A 25,069-nucleotide genomic window follows, 5' to 3' on the forward strand; every position below is an offset into this window, starting at 1 on the left:
TGAGTCTCCTTCATATACACAAACACATAGTATTGTTTCAACCTTTTTAGGTGAGTAAAAGAATCATGAATCCATTAGGTAAGAATAATGGAATAAACATGAGGAATAAACACAAGAAAGATGGCAACCATCGGTAAAATCAGTGAAGGAAGAAACCTACTAGCAGTTTCTTTGCTTTAACGAATGAATCAAATGATTAGCTACATTAAATTTTGATACTTATTTACATAAGTTTAAATACAATTTAAACTATACGTTAAAGAATATATGTATATATATATGAAACAATGGTGGTTAGCATTTGTAATCCCAGCACATGAGAGACCGAGGCCAGAGGATGTCAAGTTCTAGGCCTCTCTGGATGACATAGTAAGACAGCCTGTCTCAAAAACAAAAAGCCAGGAAATCAATGAGTAAATTTGCTTTAAGAAGGAGAAAAAAATTGTTCATTTATTTTGCTGTTAAACTGAGGGCATACATTCTCAATACTTTGTAAATCTGTAACTTCTTTGCTTTCCCTGGAATCTATTTTAGGTCACACAGCCACTCAAAATTTACCCCTCTCTTCCCTGGCACTGGTGGCTCATGCCTGTAATCCTAGGTACTCAGGTGGCAGAGATTAGGAGGATCACAGTTCCAAGTCAGACAGGGCAAATAGTTTGCAGACCCTATCTCAAAAATACCCATCATAAAAAAGGACTGGTGCAGTGGTTCAAAGCGAAGGCCCTGAGTTCAAACACCAGTATAGCAAAAACAAAACAAAAAAATTTCACCCCTCTCCATGAAGAATGGAAGTATAGCTTTCAGAGCGATTATAACTTCCTGAAGACAGCTTGTTAGAGCTTAAAATGTACTATATTTCCATGTAAATGTAGAGCATTGGGTGGATGAAGAAAAGGAGTAGACAATTAAATGGAACTCACCGGTACTAGAGTCTCAGGATGGGAAGTCGATTCACTGGAATTACCAAGTGGAAACATGGCTCCAGATGAATCACTGCACAGAATGTCTTGTCCTGAATTCAACTGCTCACTACATTTCAGGAAATTAAACTCTGTCTTTCCCATATGCGCAACACACAGATTATAGGAATAGGGCAAAGTTCCCTCGCTGTAGTTTGGGGGAACCACAGGTGCAGACCTGGAACACAGACCAGGTTGAAAGCAGCCCCAGGCACCAGAGCTGGAAGAGGGTCGCAGACGCTGGGCAATCGCCAGAATCACGGCGAGGAGGAAGAGCACAGAAATCAAAGCCAAGGCTACCACCAAGTAAAACTGCAGCTCGGCCTGGGGATCAGAGGGCACAGGACTGTCACTGAGGTCTGGCAGCACCTCCTGCAGGCTGTCGGCGAAAACCAGGTGCAAGGTAGCGGTGGCTGAAAGAGGTGGATGACCTCCATCTTGCACAGCAACCAGAAGTCGGTGGCGGGCGGCGTCCTTGTCGCCCATAGCCCGCGCGGTGCGAACCTCGCCGGTGCGTAACCCTAAGCTGAAGAGACCAGGATCGCTGGCCTGCAGCACGTGGTAGGATAGCCAGGCATTATGTCCCGAGTCAGCATCTACTGCTACCACTTTGGTGATCAGGTAGCCCGGCTCCGCGGCGCGCGGCACCGTATCGAAGAGCGCTGAGCCATCAGGTTGCAGCGAGGGGTACAGCACCCTTGGCGCGTTGTCATTGCGGTCCCCCACCAGCACACGCAGGCTCACGTTGGTGCTGAGCGCGGGTGAGCCCTGGTCGCGGGCCTGCAGTGTCAGCTGGAAAGAGCGAAGCTGCTCGTGGTCGAAGGCGCGCTGTGCGAACACCACCCCGCTGAGAGCGCTCACGGATACGTAGGAGGACAGCGCCCTTGGCTCCAGGTCACTGGCTACGATGGAGTAGGAGACTTGGCCGTTGGGACCCAGGTCTGGGTCAGAAGCACTGACTTGAGCTATGGAGGCTCCAGGCGGGTTGTTTTCTGCTACATATACCAAGTACGGCATTTGGTGGAAAACTGGAGCGTTGTCATTGACGTCACCAATGTGTAGAGTGATGTTTTTACTGGAGGAGAGGGGCGGTTTGCCCCGGTCGGTGGCGATGATGGTGACATTGTACTCGGGGGTCAGCTCTCGGTCTAAGGCCCTGTCTGTTACCAATTTATACGAATTTTGGGATGAAGAGATGATTTTAAAGGGGACTTTACCTTCTAGTCGACAATTAACCTCGCCATTTTCCCCAGAATCTTGGTCATGTACTTTGATCAAAGCAATTAGTGTTCCAGGCACTGAGTTTTCCAGAATCATTTCGAGTAGAGAACGTACTGTAACTTCTGGGGTGTTGTCATTTTCATCTTGAATGTTAATTTCAACTGTACATTGTGCAACCAGCCCTCCACCATCCCGCCCTTCCACCACTATAGAATATTCTTTGATTTCTTCGAAATCTATTGTCTTCTGAGTTGTAATTTCCCCGCTCTTTGGATTCAGACCAAAGACTTGTCCAGCACTGTAGAAGGAATAAGTTATTTCCGAATTGATGCCTTCATCCTGGTCGGTGGCGGTCACCTGCAGCACAGTGGTGCCTGGAGGTACGTTTTCCGGAAGGGTGACTCTGTACACTTCCTGCTTGAAAACAGGGGAATTATCATTGGCATCAGTGACCTGGATCCGAAGCTCAGTACTGCCGCTTTGGGGTGGATTTCCGCCATCCAAGGCAGTCAGGACTAAACGGTGGAAACTTTGTTGTTCCCGGTCTAAGGTTTTCTCCAAAACCAGTTCCGGATATTTACTGCCATCTTGTTTTTTCTTATTTACCAATGAGAAATTGGGGTTAAGAGAGAGTTTATAATCCTGAAGAGAGTTTAAGGCAATATCTGCATCTTCCGCTACTTCTAATATAAATCGCTTGCCTGGCTGTGTAGACTCGCTTATTTGCAGCTCAAAGGAGGCATGCGCGAATTTTGGCGCGTGGTCGTTAACGTCCTCGATCTCCACATTCACGTGGTAAAAGTTCAATGGGTTTTCAGCCACAGCTTCAAATTCCAGAGCACAAGCTGGCTTCTTCCCACATATCTGCTCCCTGTCCAGCCTGCTGTTCACAAGCAACTCCCCGCTCTCTGCGCTCACCGTGAAGTAAGGCTTCTCCAAACTGATGCGGAGTTTTCGACTCGGTAACTCGTGGATGCTGAACTCCAGGTCCTTGGCGAGGTTCCCCACCACCGAGCCCGTGGGCATTTCCTCGGGGATCTTGTAGCGGATCGGCTCAGAGATCGCCGGGCAGAACAAAGACAGCAGGAAGGGAAGGAGCACTGGCCGCCTCTCGGCCCGGCTCCTTTCCGCAGCGCCGCTCCCCATCCTTCTTGCTCCCCTCAGCTTGCTCACCAGCCTGTGGACTCCGGATTACGAATAAGCTCTGTGTGGCCGATACTTGGAGTTCCGAATGGACTTTAGTTCCAGTCCATGAAAAGATTCTTTTTCCCAGGAAGAAGCGGTGGAAAGGCTGGCGCTGGCAGGTCGGATAGGGCTGCCCAGGCAAGCGCGCTGCGGCTGCGCGAGAAGATCGCGAGCGCCAAGCTCTCTACTTTGGCCAACAGCGGCGCCCAGAGTCCGCACTGGGAAACTGCAGCCTCTGCAGTTTCAGTTTAACCAGGGGGGGAATTCGAATTGGGCCTAACTAAACAAGCCGTATTTTTATGTTTAATTTAACAATAAATTGTATAGCCCTTTTTCAGATATCACTCCCCTTGTTTCTAGATTGTGAAAAATAACACGTTGAGTTTTTATACAAACCATTCTTTCACCTTCCTACAAGCATACACTGAGCTATTGCTCCTTTGAGTGGTGATATAATTATCAGTAAGACAGAAGAAGCCTTGCCCTCGGAGACTTCCTAGTCTACTGATTTCACAAATTCATCTGTTAGCTGCGATATGTTAAATTTCTTTTTCTTTTTCTTTCATTGATTTTAGTAATTTTCTCACAGCATTAATTGTAGGTAATTAATGCTGTTTCATATCACATAATTAGGGAACATAGATACTGTTCAATTTTTTTCTAAGCTTGTGCAAGTTTTTGCTAATCCTCAAATGTCTCCTATTCTTGGTAATATCAACAATCTCTTTATAAAAATAATTTCTCTATACCTTTCATTTCAAAAGACTGTCCATATTATATAGCCAAGATATGGTATAACCTCTAAGTCCCTCTTTTTCATATTTCAATATTACTTCGCCTATATCCGCCTCTTTATATCACATTAATTCATTCTTAAAGTTACTGGGGAAAAGATTATCCTGCAATACAAATTCATGGATGTTCCCATAGGCTGCGTTACTTCTCTATGCATGTATTTACATTCTACTGAATGAGTTTGGAATTGGAGGAACTGAGCTCAAAGTAAGCTTATTTACATAGATTTACTGAATATAGTGGTTGAACTTTGTACTCCATTTGTTAATTTTTTATGGTGCTGGAAATCAAACCCAGGGCTTGCACATTGCTAATGCAAGCACCCTGGAATTGAGGTACATTTCCTAATCCCTATTTGCTAACTTTTTTTAAAAGTCAAAAAACATTTTAGAGACAGTAAAGATTTCAATATCCATCAGAACAATTTTCCTTATCACTTATAAAATTATAAAGTATCTATATTATAGGTGTACCTTAAAATTTGTGTACCCAGATGCTACAGAAAGTATGAAGCTAACTACCATCCCACTTTATATGCAACATAGGATGGAATACTGCACAATTCCTGGGAAATATTCTGTTCTATAGTAACATAGGTTGATCATGTCTTCTACTTTCAACTGATGACAGCCAAAGCAGGAATTAACTGCACTCAAATGCTATAGGAAGGAATACAGAAGATGTATAGAATCATTTTTAGTGGAATTGATCAGCTTCTTTCAAATTTCTGTACACAAGTTTTGTTCCAAAAATCATCATTTGAACATTCTCAGCATTTCATATAGATGTGCACCTATAAAGCTCATTGGCACTCTATTGAAATACGTTATTCTGTATTTTACAAAGTCACTTTCAAGAGTTTAAAATGATATTTCAGATTTGATTGTGTTGCTTTTCGTGGGAGGAAGTAATACCCATTTTAGGCTTTACATTGCAAATATCCATTGGTATAGTGCCAGTCTCACCTCCCATCAAGACCCACCCTTTAAGATATGCTTATATTTTGAAATGCTAGTAAGAAGTAGTAAAGTTTTGATGGACACTGAGGTAGAAACATGGCTCAAAAGATGTTTAAAGTGAAGAAATCATCAATATCCTAGTTATCAATATTTTAATCCTTAAAATTCTCCACCTATTTGACAATTACTAAGGTATTACAAGGATTTGGAAGTCTCAATTACTTTTTCACAGTCCTAATGTAGAATATACATATATGCAATATGTATATGTGTGTGGGTAGGTAACTAATTCTTGAAGGAGTGAGAATAGGAGTTAAATAGTGAGAAACCTAAAAAGGTTGAATTATCTCTTCTCCAAGCCTCCCCCCCCCACTTTTTGGTAGTACTTGGGTTTGAACTCAGGGCCTCATGGTTGCCAGGCAGAGACTCTACCACTTGAGCCACGACCCCAGCCCCACTATCTAACCCTTTTGAAAGCAAATGAAAGAACTTAGGACTATAAGTATTTGCTTTTATAATATCACCACTAAAATAAACAAAGCCTTACACATGCCTTAAAATTCCTCTGAGAAATAAAAGAAAAACAGAGAACTGAACTCACCGGAGCACAAGCAGCTTCGTCCTTACTTTTATGAAAATCTATGGATGTTAACAGAGAATCATTTTTCTCACAGCTGTCTTGGCTAATGAGCATGTCTGCATAGTTGGGCTGAGGAAAGATAACGTGACTTGTCTGGGAACCGGAAGTGAGGGAGACCTCGTGAGAATAGGTCTGCAGAAAAGCTTGTACCCCATCGATGCCCACAAAGTGTGAGGGTGACACACCCACCAATCCACTTCCCGAGGCCTGGAGCAGGCGGGACTTTTGCCAGCACCGCAGCCTGAGTGCTAATAGCACAATGACAAAGATGAGGAAGACACAGGATACAATGGCCACTGCCACCACCAGGTGGAGCGTGAGGTCTGAATCATCTGGGGCATCAGGGGTACTGATGCTGCTCAAGTCCGCCAACACTTCAGGGATGCTGTCAGCCACTGCCACAGTAAGAGTGGTGGTGACAGAGAGGGGAGGCTGGCCGTGGTCCTGGACAGCTACCACCAGACTCTGCTTGACCACGTCTCTGTCCTGCAAGGCCCTTGCTGTGCGCACCTCACCTGTGTGCAGACCCACTGTGAAGAGGCCTGGCTCACTGGCCTTGAGCAGGCTGTAGGACAGCCAGGCATTCTGTCCAGAGTCTCTGTCCACCGCCACCACCTTGGTCACCAGGTATCCAGGCTCTGAGGAGCGGGGAGCCAGTTCTACACCAGTGGAGCCGTCTGTGGGGAGGGCAGGGTACAAGATCTCAGGTACATTGTCATTCTGGTCCAGCACAAACAGGCTCAGTGACACATTGCTGCTAAGTGGTGGTTTTCCACTGTCACTGGCAATCACCAGTAACTGCAAGTCTTGGATCTGCTCATAATCAAAAGATTGCAGTGCATACAGAACTCCAGTGTCAGAGTTGATGGACACATAGGAAGACAGAGGCACTCCCTGGATGGTGTCCTCTGTCACAGAGTAAGTGACCTGTGCATTTTCCTGACTGTCCGGGTCATGTGCAGTAAATGAGAAGATAGAGGCCCCTCTGAGGTTGTTCTCTGGAATATAGGCTGAATAGGAGGCACGAGAGAAGGCAGGTGGGTTGTCATTGGTGTCAGCCACATGCAGGGCGATGTAAGTTTCGGTAGACAGAGGTGGTGTTCCAAGATCTGAGGCTATCACTGTGATATTGTAGGTAGAGACTTTTTCTCTGTCTAAGAATTTCCATGTCACCAATCGATAATAATTATCTATTGACTTTTCCAACTTAAAAGGTAAATTATCATGTGTGTAACAGACAACTTGACCATTCTTACCAGAGTCTCGGTCATGCACATTCAAGAAGGCAATTACTGTACCAGGAAGAGAGTTTTCTAACACTGGGCTAAATAGAGACGTAATGGTCACTTCAGGTCTATTGTCATTTACATCTTCCACCATAATTACCAATTTGGTTCTCCCCAGAAGTGCCCCGACGTCTTCAGCCTGTATTTCCATTTCATATAAGGAACATTCTTCATAATCTAGATTCTTTGCTACTGATATTTCGCCGGTATTTTCATCAAGCTGGAATAATGAAGATTGTTTTTCATTAATTTTCCGGAATTTATATACCACTTTTCCATTGGATCCCTCATCCAGGTCGCTAGCTCTCACTGTAAGCAACAGGGTCCCTGGGGGCACGTTCTCAAGGACTTTCACTCGGTAAATCGGTTGAGCAAAAACTGGGGCATTGTCATTTGTATCCAACACCGTCACCTGGATGTGCACTGTGCTGGAGCGGCGCGGGTCGCCTCCATCCGTGGCAGTGAGGACCAGGTGGTGAACCGCCTCTTCCTCTCGGTCCAGGGCGCGCTCCAGCACCAGCTCTGGGTTTATAGTTCCATCGTCTGCAGTCTGCACGTCCAGGGAGAAATGGTGACTGGGGCTGAGCTGGTAGCCCTGGAGGGAGTTCACACCCACATCCGGGTCAGCAGCTTCTGGAAGCGGATAACGTGCTCCCGGAGCTGCTATTTCGTTGATTTTTACTTCCAGATTTTCAACATGGAATTTTGGGTTATTATCGTTAATATCTGTTATTTCTATTTCTACCCCAAAGAGTTTTCCTTTATCCTCAACGAGAATGTTAATATTTACCAGACACCGCGGACTCTGAGCGCAGAGCTCCTCCCGGTCGATCCTGCCCGCGGTGACCAAGCTGCCGCCTCGCGGGTTGAGAGAGAAAAGCTGCGTCCTACCTCTGGAGACGATGCGGACTCCGCGCTCCGCCAGCTCCCGGGGCTCCAACCCCAGGTCCTTGGAGATGTTCCCCACGAAGGTGCCTTTGTCCTCCTCTTCTGGAACCGAGTAGCGGATCTGTCCTGTCCCGGTCTCCCACAGCATCCCCAGCAGCACAAACAGCAGGATCAGCTCCGCGCGTCCTTGTTGATTTTTTGAAGCGGCCATTGTTGCTTTGCTACAGAATCCTTTCAGAATCTTCACTGGGTATAGGTGTCTTGTTTACCTTTCTGCCTGGGTTATCCTGGTCTTATGGAAAGCTGGCGAGCCCCAAATTTAGGGATAGAATTTTGCTGCTGCCCAGCAGTTGGTTTGTAGGATCTGCCAGTCAGTGATATGTGAGCCCAGAGAATCTCATATCCTTTCCGTTGCCTTTGTCTCCTAGTAGGTGAACAGCGGCGCTTACAGTCCTAAGCGGTCACTGCACTTAGATACAGATTACTTAGATATGCAGTATTCTGCTAGATGAGTGAGGAAAAATACTCATCGCTTTTTACTTCTTTATTTTGAATTTATTTAATTTCTTCCTTAATCCATATTTTCAAAGAAATTGCCAACGAGTGTGGGATAAAGTGGGGTTAAGATTTTATAAAGTATTATTAAATGCTCAGATTTGTGGATTAACATCACATTACTCACATTTCTGTAATACATTTACTCCTCTAAATCCAAATAGGATAGTTTTATTTCCCATTGTGCCCTAAGCTTTACTGAGAATATCTTCAATATATTATTAAATAAGTAAGAACTACTGTTGTCACTGAAATGAATTCATTTTTAGAGTAAAATAGATCTATTGTAGATGATTGACTCTGAAGTTGGTTTATTTGGTTTAAGTCAGTATAGTAGCTTCCTATACAGTAGTTGCTTTTAAATTTTCTTTCTAATCGTCATTTTAACTACATATGTTAAATGTTTAACATGTTTCAATGTTTTAAAATGACATCGAACATTTTAACAAGACAAATGGTTTTACAACTCAAGTTTTATCAAAGATTATATTGTCTTCTCATTTTGTTTATCTATATCCTTCTAGTTGAATAGAAAATACCTGAAAGGTACAAATGAATATATAACCAAAAGCAATCTTCATCCCACCCCTCTCACCAAAGAAAGATGATTACATTTGAAGCAGTCTGTTTTTTAAGATAGATATATATTCTAAAGATTTTTGCTCCATGAATATTTTGATCAAAAGAACAAGAAAAAGTAAGGAACACACATGTGTCACTAAGAAGTCAAACAATAAGTGCCACTGCACTTATTGTTGATGAAGGAAAAAATCCTTCATCCTGTAAAGTGACCAGTAACTATGCAGTTGCTAAAAGACACCTAGTAAGTGGCTGACAGTTTACTGTGATCTTTTGTACTCACTTCATATGCACATCTGATTGGCAGTGTTGTCAAAAAATTTGAAAAATTCAAGACTGTTTCTCTCCTAGAGGTAGCAGAATGTTTAGAAGATCTCTAGATATATTAATTAGAGATTGCAAAAAAAAATTTAAGAGAAACACAGAAGCAAAACATTCCTTGTCTCTTCTTTGATTAAGGAGCCTACTGAATGACTTTCAGTACAGATTAACCCTGAAAAACCTATGCTGCAAGCATGGACAATCTGTTTCTTATTTATTTATTTATGTATGGTGGGACTGGGCTCAGGGCTTCAAGATTGCAAAGCAGGCACTCTACCACTTGAGCCACACCTCCAGTCCATTTTGCTCTGGTTATTTTGAAGATGGGGGGGGTCTCACAAGCTGTTTGCCCAAGCTGGCCTCAAACCTTGATCCTCCTGATCTCAACCTCCTAAGTAGCTAGGATTACAAGCATGAGCCACAGGCGAAAGCTACTTTTGATCTTCTGATGCCCATTATGGACCTTTGCTGAGGAAATGATCACACACACACACACACACACACACACACACACACACGGTACTGTGCATAAAATTACAAGGGGGCCATGGACATAAAAACCCAGTTTATGATAACTTATTCTAGGAAATTTTGAAAAAAAGGAAGTAAACATAAGAAACAAAACAGCAGATTAGTATGGACACCATACCAGTTAAATTCAATGAAGAAATATGTCTAATTTTAGCTAAAATTCTTTTGTTTTAAAGGTTTACTCAAGTGGTTGTTTTATAGAGTATATCCAAGCTGCAAAAAGTATTCACTATATACAGTATTAAGTGCCAGGAACACAGCTATAAGCCACATAAATTACTTTGAAGACTTGTATGAGAGCTTTTTAAATGACTACATTTTTTGGGGGGGGGGGCAGTGTTAGGGATTGAACCCAGGGCCTCAGGAGTCTCCACCAAGTGCTCCTCCACTTAGCTACATCTGGGGTTAGCTATCCTTAAGATAACGCACCAGATCTGAAATTTTTCCTGTGAATATGCAGAACTGTGTAGCAAAAGAAAATGAAGTTATGTTTAAAGGAGACTCACCTGATGGGAAGTTGACTCACTGGGATTACAAAGTGGAAACAAGACGCCGCATGAATCACCGCAAAGTGGGTCTTGTCCTGAACTCAACTGCTCACTACATTTTAGGAAATCGAACTGCGTCTTCCCCGAGTTTGCAACACACACATTGTAGGAATAGGGCAAAGTTCCCTCGCTGTAGTTGGGGTGAACCACAGGTCCAGACCTAGAACAGGAGCCAGGCTGAAAGCAGCCCCAAGACTTGGTGCTGGAGGAGTGTCGCAAACGCAAGGCAATAGCTAGAGTCACCGCCAGGAGAAAGAGCACTGAGATCAAGGCCAAAGCGACTACCAGGTAAAACTGAAGCTCGGCTTGAGGATCAGAGGGCACAGGGTTCTCACTGAGGTCTGGAAGTGCCTCCTGTAGACTATCAGCGAAGACAAGGTGCAGCGTGGCAGTGGCTGAGAGGGGCGGCCGTCCGCCATCACTCACAGCGACCAGTAGGCGCTGACGAGTCGCATCTCTGTCACCCAAGGCGCGAGTGGTCCGAACCTCGCCAGTGCGCAGCCCCAAGCTGAAAAGCCCGGGATCGCTGGCCTGCAGTACGTGATAGGATAGCCAGGCATTATGCCCTGAGTCGGCGTCCACCGCCACCACTTTGGTGACCAGGTACCCGGGCTCAGCGGCTCGCGGCACCATATCGAAGAGCGCGGAACCGTCAGGCTCCAGTGAGGGGTACAACACCCTTGGCGCGTTGTCATTGCGGTCCCCCACCATCACGCGCAGGCTCACGTTGGCGCTGAGCGCGGGTGAGCCCTGGTCGCGGGCCTGCAGCGTCAGCTGGAAAGAGCGAAGCTGCTCGTGGTCGAAGGCGCGCTGCGCGAACACCACCCCGCTGTGCGCGCTCACGGACACGTAGGACCACAGCACCCGAGGCTCTAGGTCGCTGGCTATGATGGAGTAGGAGACTTGTCCGTTGGGCCCCAAGTCAGGGTCAAAGGCGCTGACCTGGGAAATAGAGACTCCAGGCGGGTTGTTCTCGGCCACGTGAACCACATAAGAGGCCTGGTTGAAAACCGGAGCATTATCATTTACATCACCAATATGCAGGATTACACTTGCGCTGGAACAGAGGGGCGGCTTACCCTGGTCAGTGGCTGTGATGGTGACGTTGTACTCTGGGTTCTCTTCGCGATCTAGAATCCCATCCGTCACTAATTTATATGTGTTTCTTGAATAAGCGAGTATTTTAAACGGAACCTCACCCTCTAATTTACAAGTAACCTCTCCGTTGGATCCAGAATCCTTATCATGGATTTTAAGTAAAGCAATGTGTGTTCCTAGCTCTGCATCTTCCATAACTAGGTCAGGTAGAGATTGGAATATCACTTCTGGGACATTGTCATTTTCATCTAGGACTTCTATCTCCACTGTACATTGTGCAATCATTCCTCCACCATCCCTTGCTTCCAAAACAATGGAATATTCTTTGACTTCTTCAAAATCTAACATTTTTAGGGTAGTAATTTCCCCAGTACTAGAATTCAGGTCAAACTGTGTGATGTGAACAACTTCACTGAAAGAGAAAGTGATCTCAGAATTGACACCTTCATCCTGGTCTGTGGCAGTCACCTGAAGCACAGTGGTTCCTGGGAACACATTTTCTTTAAGGCTCACCCTGTATATGTCTTGGCGGAACACTGGAGGGTTATCATTGGCATCAGTCACTAGGACCTGTATCTGTGCAGTGCTGCTGAGGGGTGGATCGCCAAAGTCCAAGGCAGTCAAGGTCAAGTGGTAGGAATTCTGCTTTTCGCGGTCTAAGGGTGTCTTCAATACCATTTCAGGGTACTTACTGCCATCTGATTTCTCTTTATTCACAAGTGAGAAATGATCATTGGGACTGAGCTGATAATTCTGAAGTGAGTTGGTTCCAATATCTGCATCGTGGGCAGATCCTAAGATAAATCGTGCCCCGGGCTTTGTAGACTCGCTTATTTGCAGCTCAAAGGAGGCATGCGCGAATTTTGGCGCGTGGTCGTTAACGTCCTCGATCTCCACATTCACGTGGTAAAAGTTCAATGGGTTTTCAGCCACAGCTTCAAATTCCAGAGCACAAGCTGGCTTCTTCCCACATATCTGCTCCCTGTCCAGCCTGCTGCTCACAAGCAACTCCCCGCTCTCTGCGCTCACCGTGAAGTAAGGCTTCTCCGAACTGATGCGGAGTTTTCGACTCGGTAACTCGTGGATGCTGAACTCCAGGTCCTTGGCGAGGTTCCCCACCACCGAGCCCGTGGGCATTTCCTCGGGGATCTTGTAGCGGATCGGCTCAGAGATCGCCGGGCAGAACAAAGACAGCAGGAAGGGAAGGAGCACTGGCCGCCTCTCGGCCCGGCTCCTTTCCGCAGCGCCGCTCCCCATCCTTCTTGCTCCCCTCAGCTTGCTTACCAGCCTGTGGACTCCGGATTACGAATAAGCTCTGTGTGGCCGATACTTGGAGTTCCGAATGGACTTTAGTTCCAGTTCCGGTCCATGAAAAGATTCTTTTTCCCAGGAAGAAGCGGTGGAAAGGCTGGCGCTGGCAGGTCGGATAGGGCTGCCCAGGCAAGCGCGCTGCGGCTGCGCGAGAAGATCGCGAGCGCCAAGCTCTCTACTTTGGCCAACAGCGGCGCCCAGAGTCCGCACTGGGAAACTGCAGCCTCTGCAGTTTGAGTTCAACCAGAACTGTAATTGTCTTAACAGCACAAACTATGTTGTTACATTTATATATCTCCTAACTTTTTGAAGCTTTGCTCTTAGAAATGCCTTTGAGCCCCATTTTAGCTAAATCACGTAGATTAAGTACATGGATATCTACTTGTTTACAAAATCATGACCCAGTCTTCAAATACGCACTAGTGATACAGAGATAATAATTTTGCGTTCGGTAGCAATACAGAGGTTAGTATTTCGTTTTTTTTATTGCTCCTAATGTTTTTCCTCTACTTTTCTAGATTCCTTCAAGTTTTGTTCCTAATGTTTTTCTCTACTTTTCTGGGTACCTCCAAGCTTATTCATTTCACTTTTTAAATTTTATATCCTGTATTTTTATATAGAATGCAACAGAAAACTTTCACAGGGAACAGGGCAAGGAAATTTCAAAGACAGCAGGAAGAATGCATATTTACCATAAAGGATAGTCCTTTTTCCAAGTTGAAAGAAGTCGTTTGCTGAGAATGGCATTTCTTGAAGTTGCCTGTGAGTAGTTTGTTTCTTCGCTACTGATTTTTGGATTCTGGGAAAGAGTCCTATAAAAATTTAAGTTTTCTGTCCATATCTTTGCTTAAATCTTTGAGTTTTTAATCTATGGTATCATAGATACCATCTTTTTTTCCCAAAGAGCATCAATAATGCTGAAGTGTTTTTAAAAAGGTGCAATTTATACTTATCTCCAAACACATCTCTTTTTCCAAAATAATGATTTCCTTACAGTATTTTTATGTGATTCTCATTTTTCCATTATCTCAGGTAAAGAAATGCTGCATCCTGAAAAGTTAGCCTGCCCCTTTCCTGTTACACAATTATCTCCTGGTTGCAATATATAAAGTCAACGTTACCGGGGAATAATATTTTGCCTCGCAACACAAAGATACCGAGGTTTATTGAACTTCAGAATGGCGTCTACCTCTGCACATTGTTTTACATCCCATAATGGCCTCAGAATTGGAAGGAAACAGTCCTTACAAAGCTGGCTTGTGATAGCTCTGTGGGTTTCATGATGATCTCTCATGCCACTGCAAAATCGCTTACATGCAAAATACCACCACATACACTCCTACACTAGAAAAAAGTTCCTGTAATTAACACTCAGAGGGTCTCAGAAGTCAAAATTACCTTGTTATCTACTCTTACAGTTGAAAATCACCTGAAGTATTGAACTTTATTAAAAATTATAATAAAGAATATGGAAGTAGTTAGTCCCCACACTGGGTTATTTCTAATGAGTTTTTTCAGGTTGTGTGATGGACCATCTCCTACTTCCAGAGCCTACAGACACTTCAGATGGATGAAAAACTAAAAGAGCACATTGGAATTCTGTGTGAAAGTATGCAACTGCCTATTTCACAAATGCCAGTAATAACACTTGAAATGACTTTTTTTGGGTCTGTTTTTGGAAACAAGATGTCATTGTGTAGCCCAGGTTGGCCCGGGACTCTTGATCCACATGCCTCTGCCTCCCACTGGGATTAGAGGTGTGAGTCACTACACCTGGCTTAAATTGATATTTTATTTAACATATTAAATTTATTTTGGCCAATGACCATTAGTGTCACATGGGATGTTTTGTCTTTGATGTAGGTCTTAGTGAAGTTTGACACAGTTCACTCTTAAGGAACCAATCTAATCTAGTAGCAAGACAACTTTAATAGATAAGTAAGCTTTAAATAGTTGAGGAAGCAATCATGATTTTCAGAGATACAAAGCTGAGGGTTATGGAGGCAGAAGCAGACTACAGAAAATTGCTTTTGCCCTTTATAGATGTGAATCCTAAAGAGAACCCCAAGAAGGGGCCTATGGTGGACTTTACTCTTGATAACCCAGCACACTTAAAAATACCCAGAATTCATTTTCATTTAGAAAATGTACAACTTAAGAAAACCAAGTGAAAAGCAGATTGGAAGGTGCAAAAATGTGAAGGCCTACTTCTTTATAGTCTTGGCTGTGGACTTCATAAAAGAAATGGTGTTATAATCTATGATTTCCACGTTAAAGTAACACAACCGAAATACAATGATAAACTTATTTTTACCTCTTGAAGGTTTTCTTAATCCCCATCTTCAAAATCCTTGTTTTGCAAAATAACGGAGACATTTCATGCAAAACATAATTCATGTGGAAATGAAGATAAAAGGAAAAATCAAACTCACCTGAATGCTTGGGACCTCATCCTTACACTCATGAAAATCTAAGGATGTTAACAAAGAGTCATTTTTCTCACAGCTCTCCTGGCTGATGAGAGTATCCACATAGTTGGGCTGGGGGAAGATGATGTGGCTCTTCCGAGAATCCGAGGTGAGCGACACCTCATGGGAATAGGTCTGCAGGAAAGCGCGCACCCCGTCCACACCCACAAAGTGTGAGGCAGGTATATCCTCCATCCCACCTCCTGCAGCCTGGAGCAGGTGTGTCTTGTGCCAGTGCCTCATTTTGAGCGCCAGCAGCACTATAACAAAGACAAGGAACACACAGGAGACCACGGCCACTGCCACAACCAGGTAGAGTGTGAGGTCTGAATTATCAGTGTGAATGGGGGTCCTGATGTTGCTCAGGTCTGCTAGGACATCAGGGATGCTGTCTGCCACAGCAATGGTGAGTGTGACAGTGGACGAGAGAGGAGGCTGGCCATGGTCCTGCACAGCCACCACGAGGCTCTGCTTCAGCACATCTCTGTCCAGCAGGACCCTTGCTGTGCGCACTTCGCCCGTGTGTAGCCCCACGGAGAAAAGTCCTGGCTCACTGGCCTTGAGCAGGCGGTAGGACAGCCAGGCATTCTGTCCTGAGTCTTTGTCTACTGCCACCACCTTGGTTACTAAGTATCCAGGTTCTGCTGAGCGGGGTGTCAGTTCCACACCAGTGGAGCCATCCGTAGGAAGGGTGGGGTATAGGATTTCAGGTACATTGTCATTCTGGTCCAGCACAAACAGGCTCAGTGACACATTGCTGCTAAGAGGAGGGTTCCCACTGTCACGTGCAGTCACTCTCAGTTGTAGGTTACGAAACTGCTCATAGTCAAAAGATCGAAGCGCATATAGGACACCAGTGTCAGAGTTGATAGAGAAATAGGAAGACACTGGCTCCCCCTGGATGGTGTCTTCATCCAAGGAATAAGTGACCTGAGCATTCTTGTCACTATCAGGGTCATGGGCAGTCACTGAGAAGATGGAGGTGCCTCTGGGGTTGTTCTCAGGGAGGCAGATGGAGTAAGAGGAGTGGGGGAAGGTGGGTGGGTTGTCATTGGTGTCTTCCACTTGCACAGATATTTGCGTTTCCGTTGACAGGGGAGGGGTTCCACCATCCATGGCTTTCAGTGTGATGTTGTACACAGAGAGCTTTTCCCTGTCCAGGGTTTTATCTGTAATCAATCTGTAATAATTATCTATTGACCTTTCTAATTTGAAGGGCAGATATTCTGGGAGAGCGCAGGTTACCTCACCATTCTTCCCTGAGTCTCTGTCTTGGAGGTAGAAAAGAGCAATAACTGTTCCAGGAAGTGTGTCTTCAGGAATTGGGCTGCTTACAGATGTTACAGTCACTTCTGGGGCATTGTCGTTCACATCTAAAACTGTGATCAGTACTCTTGCCTTTGTCAGACTACCAGGACCATCCTGAGCCTGAACTTCCATTTCATAGAAGCTGGATTCTTCATAATCCAGACCTTTTAAAATGGTCAATTCTCCTGTAAGGGAACTCAGGTGGAATATTTGTAGAAGTTTTGGCGTTATTTTCCGAAAAGAATACGTCACTTCCCCGTTGAATCCCTCATCTGGATCGATAGCATTTACTGTAAGAAGTCTTGTGCCTACTGGCACATTTTCAGGGACAGTTACCTGATACTGGGACAGAGAGAAGACTGGTGTGTGATCATTGACATCCACCACTGTCACCTGAATGTTAGCAGTGCCAGATAAGGGTGGGTTCCCGCCATCGTAGGCTGTGAGGACCAGATGGTGTATCACCTCTTGCTCCCGGTCCAGAACCTTCTCCAGCACCAGTTCCGGGTACTTAGTTCCATCGTCTCCACTTTGCACAACCAGGGAGAAGTGGCGATTGGGGCTGAGCTGGTATCTCTGGAGGGAGTTCGTGCCCACATCTAGATCTACTGCCTCGTTTAGCGGAAACCGCATCCCAGGAGCTGTATTTTCCATTATTTTTACGTTTATTTCTTCCGTCAAGAATCTAGGTGTGTTGTCATTAAGATCCATTATTTCCACTTCTATAGGGTAAAGACTCATTTTATCTTCCATCAAGATGTTAAAGGTCACCACACACCGCGCGCTCTGAGCGCATAGCTCCTCCCTGTCTATCCTGCCCGCAGTGACCAAGCTGCCGCTTCTCGGGTTCAGATCAAAGAGCTGCACCCTACCTTTATTGACGATGCGGACTTTGCGCTCTGCCAGCTCCTGGGGCGCCAGTCCCAGGTCCTTGGAGATGTTCCCCACAAAAGACCCTTTGTCTGACTCTTCAGACACGGAGTAGAGAATTTGTCCTGCCCAGGCTTCCCACCAGGTTCCCAGGAGGATGGAGAACAGGACTAATCCTTTATAGTCTCCGCCCCTCTGCCGAGTCGCCATTGCTGCCCTGCTGACCTTGCTTTGGCATTGAAAGGTCCCTGTCCTGCTTCGGAACCCAGGTGTGTCCCCGTGGATCCCCTGAGTTCAGAAGAGAAGCCAGGAATCCAGCAGAGAGGCTCGAGTTTGGTGCAGCTTGCAAGAGGGCTTGTCTCAGTCTGTCTCTCTGCGCTGTGAAACTAGGTGGTTCTGTTGCAGCTGTCGCACCTCTTTTCCCTGGTTGGTGAACAGCGGCGCTCAGAGTCCTTACTGAGTTACTACACCATATTGAAGCAAAATAAACTGATTTTACAGAAAGTTGTTTTATCCTTCAAAATTTCCGTTTACTTAAGTTTCTTCACTCCCGATATCTTTGATATACTTTATAATACATTTTGTAGACACTGGATTAATGCAACTGTGCTCAAAGATGGGTATTTGAAAATCCCGGATAAATTTTTAAAATGGATTTTTGTATTGCAAGTTACTTTCTTGGTCAGTGACTCACACTTTGTTGCACATAGAAAATCAACTATTGCAGGTAAAATGGTAAATGTTATTTAAGTATATATTTACTCCTTGTACACGGAATAACTGGCTTCATTATTCTAGTATTTATGTTTTCTAAGTTACTCCACAACAAAATTAAACATTAACGATCTCTACTGTCCAGCAAAGATAGATTTAATAAAATATAGCATAAGGTTACTATAGCAAATTGAAATTTTTTTGTAGCTTTAGAGATGGTATGTTGTTATTGAGTTACTGGGAAGAATTCTGAACTTGTGATAAAAAACTTGCCAAGCATTGTGTTAATTATCTTCATTTTCTTTGTGGAATCTTTTTTTTTCTACTGAAGAACTATTTGTTTGAAGTTCTGTTTAGTTTACTCCAAAGATGTAGATATTTTACAATGATTCTGAGATTTTGTTCCTTCCTGTTGACAGCTGTCACTTCGACAGAAGTTTGATTAGAAATGTACAGTTTACATAGATGATAAAACAGCTCAATAATTTGGTAGAATTTTTTGCCCGGATGCTTCAAAATTCAGTATATGCTCAAATTCTCTACAGCTTATCTTAATATCAATGATTTATATGGTGGGTAGATTGAAGAGTTACATTCAGTCAGAAGTTAGCAAATCCATGATTGCCAGGAGGTTTAACAGTTGGTCAATCCACATGAATGAGTGACTATTGCATGAATATAATCTGGTAGTTTTTTCCTGCCAGTGAAATGTTTTATTTGTTTAAATGAAATGGTCACAGACAACTTGGGTAAAAGAATAAAATAAACCAGCCTACTGTTCATGAAACACAGTTAGCTATAATGATGGATGTCCAAGATGCAGTTCAAATCACTCAAATATAGTAAAATAACATTCATACTCTCAAAGTATACAAAACAAATCATCATATTTGTGTAGGAGACCATTGAACTTACATGACTAATACCTAAGATGTAATTTTCCTGAAATTGCAATTTGTTATAAAATTCTGATTTAAAAACCGTCAAAGAATCATATCACAAATGTCCAAACAAATCAGATTTGAAATGGTATTCATGGAATCTTTTGGTTAGTCAGATGCATTTGGAAACTTGAAATAAGTACTCCTATAAAATTGTAGAAATGCCGGGGGCTGTTGGCTCACGCCTGTAATCCTAGCTACTCAGGAGGCGTAGATCAGGAGGATAGCAGTTCGAAGCCAGCCTGGGCAAATAGTTCGAGAGACCCTATCTAAAAAAAAACTCTTCACAAAAAAGGGGTGGTGGAGTGGCTCAAGGTGTAGGCCCTGACTTCAAGCCCCAGTATTGCAAAAAAAATTGCAGAAATGTAAATATCATAACATTGGCTTAGTGAAACATGAAGAATTCTTATAATCTTACTTAAAACCATCAATATCTGGCCATTTTGGTACATGCCTGTAGTCCCAGCACTTGGGAGTGGGTGCAGGGAGATCAAAAGTCAGAGGCCAAACTATGCTACATAGCAATACCGTGCCTCAAAACCAAAACAAAACAAAATACAAAACGTCAAAGTTTATTCTTTTCCGTTTTTTCTTCCTAGTGATGGGGTTTGCGCCCAGGGTTTCAGGCATGCTAGGCAAGTTCAATGCTATTTATTTATTCATTTATCTATTTATGTATTTTTATAGTGCTGGAGATTGAACTCAGGGCCTTGAGCATGGCTGGCAAGTGCTCTACCACTAAGCCACACCCCCAGGCTCTCAATGTTCTGACAAAGTCAGGCTTCAAAGGAGGTTCTTACACATTTTCAATCTCTTCTCATGTTTTTTTTTCACGTGCATATCAAATTTAAGAGCTCGACTGGCCACCCATCTATTGTCAGGTAACAGAATTCTTTAACTCAAAATTGGAAAAAAATAACTCATCAAATTATAGAATCTTCTATTCCATTGCTATCAATTTCCTTTTTTTTTTTTTTTGAGACAGGACCTAGCTATGTAACTGCAGTTGGCCTTGAATTTGAGATCCTCCTTTCTTCTGAGTTCTGGGATTATAGGTGTGAACCACCACACCTTTTTCTTTCTTTCTTTTTGCGTTCAAACTTTTTGGGTTTGAGCTCAGGGCCTACATTTTGAGCCACTCCACCAGCCCTTTTTTTTTGTGAAGAGGTTTTTGAGATAGGGTCTAGTGCAACTATTTGCTCAGGCTGGCTTTGAACCTCAATCCTGCTGATGGCTGCCTCCTGAGTAGCTAGGATAACAGGCATCAGCCACTGGCACCCGGCTCCCCTCCCCACTCCTTTCTTTCATAGGGTATCACTATATAGCATAGGCTAGCATTGAACTTGTGATCCTTCTGCCTCAGTGTCCTGAGTGCTAGAACTACCATTGTGACACACTGGGCTAACCATCACGAACTTACTTTTGAATACTAAATAATTGAAATTCTTATTTGAATCTTATTAATCCTTCTCCCAATCACCAGCCAGATCTATACTACTTTATAAGTGGTCACTACAGAGCCTATATTAAAATTCATTTTAATTATTAAATATTATCAAACACAAAATATGCAGAAGACATTGTAGTAGGCACACAACACCAGGTACTTATACTTTCTTAGCAATGAAATATAATGATTATGATATCAACAAATACTTGTTCACTATACTGCTTTATAGTTTGAAAAAACATTTTATAAAATTGTTTTATTTTCCCAGAATTGTGTGATGTAGATAGGGCAAAAAAAATAAACTTAACTAATTTTAATTTTAGTTAGAAGACCATGGAGATTTTGACTGGCTCAGATGAATGAAAACTCGTTCTAGGAATATTATCCAAGCCTTTTAAACACCAAAGATCATGTATTCCCTGTCATCAGCATCAATGAATCTTTAAAAAAACCCTTTAATTCCTAAGAAATAAATAGGGAAAATATCCCTAAAATGATGACTCTCCATTATTCTAGGAAACATTTGCTATTATTAAGTGACATTGAGAACAAACTAAGATCTTGATCTTATTTAGCAGAGGTTGCAGTTCAGCTTTTTAAAAAAATTATTTATTACAATATATTCATTATATGGGAGGAGATTCATAATGGCAATTCCAAATAGGTTTATATATTAAGCTTATGTGTTAGTTACATTGCCCCCATCAGCTGTTTTTCAAATTAGAAAAAGGATTTCATAAATGTCACATTATAAGGGAAAAAGCCTAAGAAATGAGGTATATAAGATCAAAGGTACAGATAAGTTTTCCAGTAAGAGAAAGGCTGAAAGAATCTAGAGCTAATATTTTTAAGAAAACTAAGATTTAAAAGAGATTTACTGATATAAATGAAAAACACCAGGAATTTGTATCATGCTAGATTTTCATTTCTTTGACAAAGTACCTGTGAGGAACCAACTTAAAGGAGTAAAGGTTCATTTTGGCTCATGATTTCAGCGGTTTCAGTCCAAGGCAGACTGGCCTCACTACTTTAGGCTGTGGTGAGGTAGAACATCATGGCAACAGGCATGTGTACAGCAGGAAAGCATGGCAGTAACTAACTTCCTCCTCAACTTCCACTTATCCATCACCTCTATTCAACTATGAATTCACCAACCCAATCAATTTCCAACAGCCCACCTCTAAATACTCTCGCATCAAGGACCAAGTGTGTCTCTGGGAGACATTTCATAACCAAACCATAGCATATGTGGTTCCAAGAGGCTGAGAAAACTTAGCACTGGTCAAATAGAATCTTTAAATTTCCTGTTTTAAAAAAAACAATAAAAGCAGTAATCTCACCTGAACAAAAGAGTCTTCCTCTTTACAAAACCCTGAATCTTCCTGTATTAATAGAGGTTCATTTTTCTCACAGCCCTCCTGGCTGATGAGAGTGTGGGCATAGTTGGGCTGGGGGAAGATCAGATGGCTCTTTCTTGAGTCCGAGGTGAGCGACACCTCATGGGAATAGGTTTGCAGGAAAGCGCGCACCCCGTCCACGCCCACAAAGTGTGAGGTGGGCACACTTGACAATCCCCCACTCGTAACCTTCAGCAACTTTGACTTGTGCCAACGCTGCAGTCTGAGCACCAGCAACACCATAACAAAGGCCAAGAATATACAGGAAACAGCAGCTACTGCCACCACCAGGTAAAGTGTGAGGTCTGAGTCCTCAGGATCAGCAGGGGTCTTGATGCTGCCCAGGTCCGCCAGGACATCAGGGATGCTGTTGGCCACAGCCACAGTAAGCGTGACGGTGGCTGAGAGAGGGGGTTGGCCATGGTCCTGCACAGCTACCACGAGGCTCTGCTTGAGCGCATCTCTGTCCAACAAGGCCCTTGCTGTACGCACCTCACCTGTGTGAAGACCCACGGAGAAAAGCCCTGGCTCACTGGCCTTGATTAAGCGGTAGGACAGCCAGGCATTCTGTCCTGAGTCTTTGTCCACTGCCACCACCTTGGTAACTAGATATCCAGGCTCTGCAGAGCGGGGAGCCAGCTCCACACCAGTAGAACCATCAGTGGGGAGGACAGGATACAGAATCTCGGGTGCATTGTCATTCTGGTCCAGCACAAAGAGTTTCAGTGACACATTACTGCTGAGTGGTGGGTTCCCTCTGTCATTGGCTGTCACTAGTAGCTGCAAGTCTCTAAACTGCTCATAATCAAAGGAGCACAGTGCATACAGGACACCAGTATTGGGGTTGATGGAGAGGTAGGAGGACAGAGGTGCACCCTGGAAAGTTTCTTTGGCTAGGGAGTAGACGACTTGGGCATTCTCTTCACTGTCAGGATCAAGTGCCTTCAAGGAGAAGATGGAAGTGCCTCTGGGGTTGTTCTCAGGGATGTATACAGAGTAGGATGAATGGGAGAAGATGGGCGGGTTGTCATTAGTGTCAGACACACTTAAGGAGATGAATTTTTTTGTAGACAGAGGTGGTGTTCCTTTGTCTGTGGCTGTCACAGTTATGTTGTACAAAGACACCTGCTCCCGGTCTAGAACTGTATTTGTCACTAATCGATAATAATTGTCTACTGATTTTTCCAATTCAAAAGGGAGACTTCTTGAGATGGAACATGTTACCTGGCCATTCAGTCCAGAGTCTCGATCGTACACTTGAAAAAGAGCAACTACTGTTCCTGGAGGCTCATTTTCAGCAATTGCTTTGCTTACAGATGTAACAACCACTTCTGGTACATTATCATTCACATCCAAGATGGTTATTAAGACTTTTGCTCTGTCTTGAAGACCTAGCCCATCTCGGGCTTCAACATCCAACTCGTAAAAGCTCAAGTCCTCATAGTCTAGAGTTGCAGAAGTTGAAATTTCTCCAGTCAAAACATTCAAGGAGAAAATCTGTGAGATCTTTTCTGTGATCTTCACGAAGGAATAATTTATTTCTGCATGGACTCCTTCATCCTGGTCAGTGGCATTTACTGACAACACTGGTGTACCTACTGGCAGATTTTCAAGAACACTCACTTTGTAGACAGGCTGAGTGAACATGGGAGCATTGTCATTCACATCTAGGACAGTTACCAGAATTCGTGCCATGGCTGAGCGGACAGGGTCACCACCATCCATGGCGGTAAGTACTAGGTGGTGAATGGCTTCTCCCTCCCGGTCCAGGGCATGCTCCAGCACCAGCTCCGGGTACTTGGGCCCATGGGCTTGGCTTTGTACATCCACCGAGAAATGATTATTACTGCTGACACTGAAGCTCTGAAGAGAGTTCATTCCCACATCAGGATCATCGACCTCCATTAGTAGAAAACGAGAGGATGGAGCTGCGTTTTCCAGAATTTTCACTTCCAATTCTTCCCTTAAGAATCGGGGCGCATTGTCATTAATGTCCACTATTTCCACTTCCACAGGGTACAGCTTCATTTCATCCTCCACAAGGATGTTAAAACTCACCAGACACCGCGGACTCTGAGCGCAGAGCTCCTCCCGGTCGATCCTGCCCGCGGTGACCAAGCTGCCGCCTCGCGGGTTGAGAGAGAAAAGCTGCGTCCTACCTCTGGAGACGATGCGGACTCCGCGCTCCGCCAGCTCCCGGGGCTCCAACCCCAGGTCCTTGGAGATGTTCCCCACGAAGGAACCTTTCTCCAACTCCTCAGGAACGGAGTAGCGGATCTGTCCAGCTCCGATCCCCCACAACGACTGCAGGAGAGCGAAGAGCAGGAGCAGCTCGCCGCGCTTTGGCAGAGCCGCCATGACTGGGTTGATACAGTTCCCCGGGATTAATAGGAAGAACAGGTTCGCATCACTTTGTGATCCACAGAATTAGAGGTCAAGATCCTTAAGTGAGTAGAGTCCAGTTACGAGCCATTTCAGGTCGCAATATCTGCGCAGTTTGGTGTTTGATCGGCTTGTGGCTGGCTGGAGGATGTAACTCGAGTTCCCATTGATTTTCTTGTCCGGGTTAGTGAACAGCGACACTTAGAGTTCTAACTTAATACTGCACCGTTTTGTGAAACCGTACAGATTTGTTAAATCTGCAGAGATGACATTCAAATTCCTCTCCTCCGAGAAGGAAACATTTAGAATAAAAGATTTGATTTAGAATTATTTTAAGCGTTCACCAAAAGTCTCTACTTATTTTTTGTGAAGATATCTTTTAGAATCTTGGAGGACGGAAATGGTATTACGTTCGCCTGTAACTCTTGATTTATCATACTCCACCATCAGTTACATTTGTTCCATTTTCAATAAGGACACCAACAATCACAAACCCATTTTGAACCAATCTACTACTTGCCAGTTGCCACAAGACTTGCCAGTTTTAGAAGTCATTATCTGTTTTTATTAATATATAGATTAAAAACTACCTGAAGGTAGGTTACATCTGTGTATTCTTTGTAAAAATGCAAATGAAACGGTAATACACAGACCTCACAA

At 43.9% G+C, this 25,069-nt stretch overlaps 1 protein-coding gene across 13 annotated transcripts in view; it reads right to left on the bottom strand.

The window, feature by feature from the left end:
• LOC109681333 (protocadherin gamma-C4) overlaps positions 1-25,069 on the bottom strand; it is a 182,840-nt gene that overhangs the window by 103,909 nt on the left and 53,862 nt on the right. Inside the window, exon 1 of one of the 13 annotated variants that reach the window (XM_074076813.1) lies at positions 21,971-24,540. The exons of 8 other annotated variants lie outside the window; for them this stretch is intronic. In XM_074076813.1, the coding sequence (XP_073932914.1) occupies positions 21,971-24,385 (2,415 nt within the window). In that variant the 5' untranslated portion in view covers positions 24,386-24,540. Of the gene's footprint in view, positions 1-923; positions 5,671-5,723; positions 10,391-10,428; positions 15,262-15,311; positions 20,820-21,970; positions 24,541-25,069 lie in introns of those variants that run through there. 4 more of the 13 variants (XM_074076804.1, XM_074076816.1, XM_074076805.1 and 1 more) reach the window with 4 other exon arrangements.

This window comes from Castor canadensis, chromosome 6 (assembly GCF_047511655.1).
Source record: "Castor canadensis chromosome 6, mCasCan1.hap1v2, whole genome shotgun sequence".
NCBI classification, from domain to species: Eukaryota; Metazoa; Chordata; class Mammalia; order Rodentia; family Castoridae; genus Castor; species Castor canadensis.